The following is a 10,000-nucleotide window of genomic DNA, read 5'->3' on the forward strand; positions in this document are numbered from 1 at the left end:
CGTACGTACGTATGCATGCTTACATGTATGTATATATGTATGTATGTCTTTATGTATGTATGCATCTTCTTGTTTTAGTCATTAGACTGAAGCCGTGCTGGGGTGCCGCCAAGTACATATATTTTTAAACCTGGTACGTATTCTATCAGTCTGTTTTTTCAAGCTGTGGTGGGGAACAAATACAGGCACAAAAAACGCCGCGCGCGCGCACACACACACTAACACACTCACACACACAAGCACACATATAACAGGCTTCTTTCAGTTTCCGTCTGCCAAATCCACTCAAAAGGCTTTAGTCAGTCCGAGGTTGTAGTAGAAGACATTTGCCCTAGAGCCACGCAATAGGACTGAATCAGGAACCATGTGGTTAGGAAGCAAATTTTTTACATATATATAAGGTAACATAGAAAACGTAAAAATGTCTCAGAAATCCGGACACCATAAACCACGCGCGCATAAAGGCGCAACAAATGCAACCAAACCATTCCATCGACATTATTAACAAACATACAGATGAAGAAACAGGTCTTATGTACACCAGCATACAAACTCTTAGCTTCTCATTTTCTTCTCCCTCTACTATGTTCTTAGTGGTGTATATATCGGTCTGTTGTTTTCTTCGTGTTGTTTTTATGCTAATAATTCTTTCTTCTATAGGCACAAGATCCCAAATTTGGAGGAGTGGGCTAGTTGATTACATCAACTCCAGTCCTCAATTGGTTCTTATTTTATCAACCTCGAAAGGATGAAAGACAAAATCAACCGCGGAGGAATATGAACTCAGAATGTAGGGGCAGACAGAATGCTGCTAAGTATTCTCCCCGGCGTGCTAACGATTCTGCAGGTCGCCGCCTTTTCTTTTTACGTTAATAATGCTCACAAAGCGCGCCGGATGCATTTGTCGTGTAATAGGGTTTTTATGGTCTTGTCATCTACGGTGGCTGGCTTTCTGAAACACTTTAAAAATTACATAGAGCACTGATGCCGTTTACGTATTCAGTGTTTCTTTTGTTTACGACGTGCGGACTCTAGCCTATCTGGAATTGTGAAGATTATCGTCAAGCCACATGGAGTACAGGAGCGGAGTACGAAATTTATTTTATGTGCCTCAACCTTTTGGCAACGAGTTGTGCTTTCGGCGCAAATTTTGAACTCGTGTGTGCGTGTGTGTGTGTGCACGCATGCGTGTAAGAGTAAGGATGTATCTGCGTATGTATATATATATATATATATATATATATATAATCAGAATAGCTGGGTGAGGTTTGTTTTCCATGGGTTCGCAGGTGAGATTTGAGGCCAGCCAAGGACAGACATGGTCTGTCACAGACTGTGCACACAAAAAGGTCCTTGTCATTCACCTTCTCAGTCTTCACCTTTTTCCTTACATGTATGTAATATGTATATGTATATATGTGTGTGTCTGTATGTGTGTATAGACATGTATGTATGTTTCATAACACACACATGCACAATTTTAAAAATTCAATTAGTTTCACACACACTTTGAAACCGTTGGATGGAATAACTGGTACTGTACTTTGGCTTCAAAACCATGACGAAATCAATTTAGGCAGATGTTACTCCTTGATCATAAAATTTTCGTTTCTGTTATCTGCTGTAATAGTAGATTCTAAGGAGTTCTAAAGTTGAAAGTGAGAAAAAGTTATTTGATATGGAGGCCTGGAAGCCAGCTGAATGTTAGAAGACACCTATATCGTGATGATTTGCGCTGGATATCAAAATGCGAACATCATGACTACTACGGAATGCTCTGTGAGTATTGTAAAGGTCAAAAGACATGACATAAACAGCAACAGCAGAGATTACGGAATCGTGACCAGCGGGAAGAAGAGACACAGCAGGTGTTCTGACTGCGTCCGCTGCCGGAGTTCATCCAATAAGAACAGAACAAAGTGACTGAAGATCAGAGCAAGAGAATCTAGACCTTGGCGTAAGAGATAGGTGTCCGAAACGCCACCATGATGCTAGCCCGCCATGAATAGTTCGTTACTTCTTGTACAAGAAGCGCAACGGACGAATTCTGACAGCCAATGCCAAGGAGAACCGCTTGACAAAGGTAAAGAAGCTTTTGAACAATCTAAGGCATACTGTTAAGCCGGAGATTATCTGAATCTTCTTCACTGACTCTTCTCTCATAGAGGACTTCTATGAATAACATCTGAATTTGACAAAAACTCATAAGGCCATTTCTGACATTTGTTTCAGCTTATGTTCCTCCGTGGTGTTAAAAAATAGAAGGGAGGTATATTTGGAAAAATTCAGAACTAGCCACAAGTTCTATAAGATTTCGCTGCTTACTTTACTATTCTTCGATGAAATCTAAATATAGTTTGTTGTGGCACAATATTTTGAGGAGAAGAGAGAGGGGAGTTTGACAAAGATATTTTGTTGTGTGTTAGCAATATTTCTACAACTGTGAATCGAACACTGACTGCCGAATTATTTCCTTAATCGTTGTCCTTATTAAACTATGCTGAAAAAATATAGTGATTTACTTTTAACGAAGTACAAGATCGCAGATTTATAATAAAGATAGCGTAGATGTTGACTTTTAACCTGAAGATACTCTACCCAGTCCTCCTTCTCCAATCTGTTGACCTCTGGAATTCCTTTCGTACTCATGTCTTCCTTGCGGGAGATAATTTACTAAGGTTGACGTGGAATATTAATGGCATCAATCTCACTGATCTTGGAGGGTCTGTAGCGGTCATAAGCACTGCGCTTTCGAACTCAGTAAATTAAAGACTTTAGAAGACAGGTACAAAAAATCATATTATCGACCGTGTTTTACATTTTAAAAAAATAGCTAGGATGATATTTAAGTTTATCTGTTATTTCTTTCAGGTCGAGCAAACTTGAAGAGGTTATCTCGCTATTGAAATGTAATATTCCTATCGTATTCCCCTATATAAATAAGGGACATTCAGTAGTAATACACGAGTACGGAAACCACAGCAGCATATTTCCATACACTATTGTTCAAAATAAAGCGTCTGATTTAATCTAAATATTTCTAACATAATGAGAATACACTAATAATGTTACAGAATTTTGGTAATGTTAGAAACGTAAATGAGTACTCATAGAATATATATCATTAAATGCTAATTAATAGGATTGATCAATTAAAATAACACTTGAAGAAAGAATCATAATTGAGGAATTTTTTCAGACATTAGGAAGAATGTTTATAAATTTAAAATCATTACTGTTACTAAAATATCTCAAGAATAATTTATACTTTCACCTACATTCATTTATTATTCCTTTAATATTTTCATTTTATTCTACCATTATTTATTTTAATAAATTCTTTTACTTTTTGCTTTCGTTAAACAGAATTATGAAGAAGACGAAAATATTTATACTTGTTCTGCTTACATACAGTGCAATCACACTGACGCTTTGGGTCAAATGGAATTCCACTAAATTTTGTACAACGAACATGAACACTCGTTCTATATTTCAAAATCACAAACTTAGGAGCTATGAATCACAGATAGAATCGACAACACACATTCTCAAATTTGATAATAAATCATTGGAATGTGCACCCCACAGAAAAAAAAAGGTAAATTGCAAGCTTCTATTTAGAGGAGATTCTGATTATATCAATGAGGTTAACTTAATGAAAGAAGATAACATGGATTCCACTTGCAGCTTGAAGGAACTTGTAAAAAATTGTACCAAGTTCCGTCAGTCACATGGATATTTTAGCAAACCAGTTACCCCGATGGAGCTCGATTATCCAATCGCTTTTGCCATTAAAATACATACAGCACCAAACCAATTCGAAAGATTATTAAGAGCAATCTATTTGCCTCATAATGTTTATTGTATACACGTTGATACGAAGGTTGATAACAATACATTTGAACTGATAAAAAATATCAGCACCTGTCTTCCGAACGTTGTACTTGCAGAGAATCGAATAAATGTTGTATATGCTACTTTTAGGCATTTACAAGCTGAACAAGAATGCATGAAAACATGCACCAAATCAAATGTAAAATGGAAATACTACATAAATCTTACTGGTCAAGAATTTCCTTTGAAGACAAACCTGGAATTAATTGAAATTCTGAAGGTTTTCAATGGAACTAACGATATTGAAGCATACAAGCACCCCAAACACTTAGATTGGCGTGTAAAATATAAAATAAAACTCAATGAGAAATCATCTACTTTAACAAAGGAAAGGAAAATACCCTTGAAATATCAAATGCAGTTGTATAAAGGAAGTGCCTATGGGATGTTTTCACGAGAATTTATTGAATTTATCTTAGAGGATGATGTTGCAAAAACCATTTTTAATTGGATGAATGATACATATTCACCAGAAGAAAATATCTGGTCAACTCTTAATTCTCTAGAATTTTCCCCTGGTGGCTCTAGTGGCATTGAAATTCGTCACGATAAAAATCATCATGCCTCAAAAGCTGTGATATGGAGCTGGGATCCCGCTGAATGTTTCGGTAAATATGTTCGTGGTATATGTATTTATAGTGTAGCAGATCTTCCGTGGCTCAATAGCCGTCCTGAAATAGTAGCTAACAAATTCTACGAAGATACCGATTCTATAGTCTTAGACTGTTTAGAAGAATCGTTAAGAAACAGAACGCTAATCCAAAACGTTGATCAGCTCAATTGGTACTATTATCGTAATCTTCCGCATGTCAGGTATAATGCAAAACTAAAAACCAATGAAAAAACAAAAGAATTTCTGCTAAGCAAGAAAAGAAAATGGCTTTTGCAACAAACGCAGTTACTTAAAACTGAGACAAAGAAACAGACTATTAAAACAGAAAAAAATTTAACAATGAATAACAGTTGAAAAATAGTATCATTATTAAATATATAATTCAATCACAAACAACAACCACCATCACAACCAACAACAGCAGCTACTACTACTACTACTACTACTACTACTACTAATAATAATAATAATAATAATAATAATAGTAATAGTAATAATAATGATAATAATATTAAAAACATTGAGGAGGGTAAAAGTGGTTTTAAGAAATCGAAAAATGTTTGGTATGACATAAAAGAAAACACTTAGCAGGTAATAGTTTAGACAAATTTTCCACTCTCTTTAATCATTGGTAACTTTGTATATGTGATCTGATATGTTTACTTGTAAATTCGATTATCTATATATATAAAAATGAGAATGTGCGTCTGTCTGTCTGTCTGTCTGTCTGTCTGTCTGTCTGTCTGTCTGTCTGTCTGTCTGTCTGTCTGTCTGTCTGTCTGTGTGAATCCCTAAAACTCGAGAACTACACAACCAATTTCATTAAAATTTTACAGATGCCTTACTTAGGGTTCCAGTTGTGTTTTAGTAAAAAAAAATTTAACTTCTTGCAGAGTTCGAGCCAACGGCAACATAATATCTCCTCCACTATTTAAGTATTACGTGTCAAAAGTGAAACAAAAACACTCATGTCAAATACTTTCACTTTAAAAATGAAACTATTCTACTAACTGAAACAATCACATTTCGATACTGTAATGACAGATACTTTCACAGAGAGAGAAAGAGCGAAAGAGAGAGACAGAAAGAGAGAGAGAGAGATGTATATGTATACATATACATGTATATGTACACTATTTCGATACTGTAATGACAGATACTTTCAGAGAGAGAGAGAGAAAGAGAGAAAGAGAGAGAGAAAGAGAGAAAGAGAGAGAGAAAGTGAGAAAGAGATAGAGAGAGAGAGAGAGAGAGAGAAAGAGAGAGAGAGAGAGAGAGAGAGAGAGAGAGAGAGAGAGATGTATATGTATACATATAGATGTATATGTACACGTTATTCCACTAACTGAAATAATCACATTTCGATACTGTAATGACAGATACTTTCAGAGAGAGAGAAAGAGAGAAAGAGAGAGAAAGAGATGTATATGTATACATATACATGTATATATACACGTATATGCATAGATATATATATAGATATAGATCTATATGCATACATGTATATGTATACATATATGTAGATGTATATATATATATATATATATATATATATATATAGATGTACATGTAATATGTACACATATATACATATATATACATGCATACAGATATCTATACATATATACACCCATCACACACAAACACATGCACACAAACACACACATTAGTCATTTGTTTTCTTATTCAAAACTACGTCAAAAGTACTGAACGGATCTTTATGAAATTTGGAAATTATATTCTATGTATAACGGCCGTAACTCTCATCAAAATTCATATACTTTTGATGTTGATGAAATTTTAACCCGAACATAACAGATGAGCATTATTTGTAATTCAACGGTACAACAGTGTAAGACTACCCTTTCAGATATACTTGCATTGTGATTTCTGCAATGTGGTGCATAAATTGTCAAGTAAATGAGACGCATCTTTGCCTCCACTGATTCACTTGCAAAGTGTTGAGTAAAATTATTTCGTTGCAGACCTCCTTTGGGTCTTTTTATTATCACTGCGACACACATAGTCCCCAGTTGGTAACATTGATTTCAAGGCCCTCCTAGATGAGAGACTGGCATTCCACTTAATGTCTATGTTCCATGCTGGCATGGATTGGAGAGTTATTAATGTAGAAATATGGTATCGTAGCTACTAACAGTTGAGGGTTGCGTAGTCTAGACGGCGTTTTTAGATTTCATTATTCTCTTTAACCCGGGCAAAGCCGGGTATTTCTGCTAGTTTATTATAAATTTTACGTTTTCTCCCCTCATCATTCTATTTAAAACAACTACAATTTCCGAACAAACCATATAGTTCTTTACATTTCCGCTGAAAAATACTTGAGGAAAACTTTTCTATTTATGTTTGTAAAGTTTTAAAAAATTTTTTCTTAAAAGAACTGTTTAAAATATTCCTATATTTTTGGAAGACGAAAGGAAAAGCGTAAAAGATCAGTCATTAGGGTTTAGATTTTTACTATCATTAGTTTTTATTCAATTTTCCCCCCTCAAAATCTTCCTTTACTCATAAATGTCTGAGTGTTGTCTATCATTCAAATATCATTGGATTCCAATAAATCTTTAAATATTTATTTTTAAACATTTTACGATTGCTCGTATTGGTAGTTCTTTGGGGAATGAAATCAAGATCCTAATTCATTATTGTCTGGTAAAGAATTTTTATTGAAGCATCCTGAAATATTGGTTTAAAAAAAAGTAGAAGTATGCAAAAATAACGAAACAAAAATATTTATCGTAAATTATGGCAAATATTTGATGAAAACAATTATCACAAACAAAAGTAATACAAACAAAATATTATTAGCATTGTTCCAGGTAAAACCGCAATAGTACTATAATAGATAACAAAGTTTGTCTTGGTAAAAATGGCAGTCCAACCTACTCAGAACCACACCCAACAGTCTTGAGCTTTTTTCTTGAAAGACAAACAGACTGTAATCATGGCTGTAATACTTGCAATGGTAAGCATCTCGATCTGGCCTGGAGCTAATTGACAACACAAAGAACAACAACAACAACAACTACTACTACTACTACTACTACTACTACTACTACTACTACTACTACTACTACTACTAATAATAATAATAATAATAATAATAATAATGAGAAGAAGAAGAAGAAGAAGAAGAAGAAGAAGAAGAAGAAGAAGAAGAAGAAGAAGAAGAAGAAGAAGAAGAAGAAGAAGAAGAAGAAGAAAATAATAATAATAATAATATAACTGGACACTAAACGAACTATGTAAAATAGACAGGAAAACAAGAAAAAAAATGACAGGATATAGGATGCACCACCCAAAATCTGACATAGAAAGGCTATATATACAACGCACAGAAGGTGGCAGGGGTCTTATACAGCTAGAAAACTATTATAAAATAACCACCATAGGACTGCAAAATACCTACTCCAGAAGCAAGGGAAACTAATACAAATAGCCACAAAACACGAGCAAAACAAAAAACTGTTTTCAGTATTTAAGGAAGCTGACAAATACAAACAAGAAATCAATCTACCTAACAAATACGAAGAAGAAGAAGAAACAACAAAAGCTATAAAACAAATGAAATCCAAACTAAAACTAGAACAGCAACGGACCATGATAAAACGATGGCAAGAAAAGCCCCTACATGGTAAATACTGGGCTAAACTAAATGCGAAAGAAATAGACAGAGAAAAATCCCAGCAATGGCTGAGAAGCTCAGGACTCAAAGTAGAGACTGAAGGATTTCTAATTGCTGCACAAGACCAAAGCCTCCCCACCAGAAATTACCAAAAACACATAATGAAAAGAAATATAACAAGTATCTGTCTGTCTGTCTGTCTGTCTGTCTGTCTGTCTGTCTGTCTGTCCGTCCGTCCGTCCGTCCGTCCGTCCGTCCATCCATCCATCCATCCATCTATCCATCCATCTATCTATCTATCTATCTATCTATCTATCTATCTATCTATCTATCTATCTATCTATCTATCTATCTATCTGTATTTAGACATATCTTTGTTCCGTCAATATTTATTACATATTAGTATTGTTCCTTTTGAATTTAATGATCGTTTAATAACGGTGATATTTAGTACCGTAGATACATTTTATGATCTTAATACATTAACTACACGCACACACACTCATATATATAAATATATAAATATATATATATATATATATATATATATATATATATATATATATATATATATATATATATATATATATATATATATATATATATACATATACATACACACACACACACACACACACACACACACACACACATAAATGTGTAATGGTGTCTGTCTCTGTGTGTTTGTGCTTATTCTCACTCCTCCTACACCGTCCGACCGATTTTAAGGATTTTTGGTACATAGGTAGATTACATGCCCTGAAGTTCAAATAAGGCCAGAAGTTTTCGAAAACTCGATAATGCTCAGTTGGCATCGATTCTTGTGAGCGCAATCAGGCGTTTAAATGAAAATTCCCATAACGTTGTGATTTTTCCTGCAGCTTTTGCACTTTCTGTCCGATTTTGATGAAAATCGCTGAGTGAGCGAGGCTCACGGCAGTGAGTTGATATCAGTTTATGGCATTGACAAAAAGTTGATAATTGCGCCTGAGCAGTGGTTTTATAAAATCAATAAGCTTTTTCCGTGCAAATACCCATAGGGATTTTATTTTTGGCCGTAACTTTTATATTTATATCCGATTTTAATGAAATTTGAGATGTAGGCAAATGTAGGGGAGACGGTAAAGGTGTTTATTTATTTCAAGGGGCTTTAAAGGGGCACAAGTAGAAATAAGCATTTCCTTAGAGACACTCTTATCGATTTTGTAGAAATTTTACAGGTAATTACAGTTCATATCCATTAGTTCATACCATCATGAAGAGTTAACAAAATAATCGATAATTGCGCGTGAGCGGGGATTTTAAGAAAGCAATAGGCTTTATGTATGCAATTACCCACGGGATTAATATTTTATGCTGTAACTTTTACAGAATTCATCCGATTTTTATGAAATTTGATATTTAGATAAAGTTTATGATTGAAGTCATGTAGAATTAAAATAAAACTAGTGAAAGGCAGAAATCGCCAAAATTCACTCACGATAAAATAATGAACTGATTTTGAAGAAAATTGACCCATGAGAAAAATTAAGCACTTCGTCACATGAAACATCGATTATTCATATAATGTATTGGGATTTAAAAATAAATGGGATATTTTCATGTAAATAGACACATGGATTCTATTTTATGACATAACCTTAACACTTTTCTTCGGATTTTGCTGAGATTGGACACACTGATCAATTTTGTACAGAGGGTGGCATTAAGAAGAAAGAAATAAACAAACATCACTCTCAACCTGTCGAGGCACACTCAAACGTTTGACTGTAATTTCAGATGGTCCAGTATGTAGGAGTATGTCGAAAGCGTTAAACGGGTAAAATCCCTGCCGAACCAGATATAACATCTTA

General features: G+C 34.4%; 1 protein-coding gene across 6 annotated transcripts in view; it reads left to right on the forward strand.

The window, feature by feature from the left end:
* The window catches only part of LOC106882458 (beta-1,3-galactosyl-O-glycosyl-glycoprotein beta-1,6-N-acetylglucosaminyltransferase 3), a 158,041-nt gene extending 149,395 nt beyond the window's left edge, over positions 1-8,646 (forward strand). For all 6 annotated transcript variants that reach the window (XM_052973547.2, XM_089365228.1, XM_052973544.2 and 3 more), the window contains one exon: positions 3,367-8,646. In XM_052973547.2, the coding sequence (XP_052829507.1) occupies positions 3,371-4,861 (1,491 nt within the window). In that variant the 5' untranslated portion in view covers positions 3,367-3,370 and the 3' untranslated portion in view covers positions 4,862-8,646. The remainder of the gene's footprint in view (positions 1-3,366) is intronic.
* The last annotated feature ends 1,354 nt before the right edge of the window (positions 8,647-10,000 follow it).

Source organism: Octopus bimaculoides, chromosome Z (assembly GCF_046866305.1).
Source record: "Octopus bimaculoides isolate indiv1 chromosome Z, ASM4686630v1, whole genome shotgun sequence".
NCBI classification, from domain to species: domain Eukaryota; kingdom Metazoa; phylum Mollusca; class Cephalopoda; order Octopoda; family Octopodidae; genus Octopus; species Octopus bimaculoides.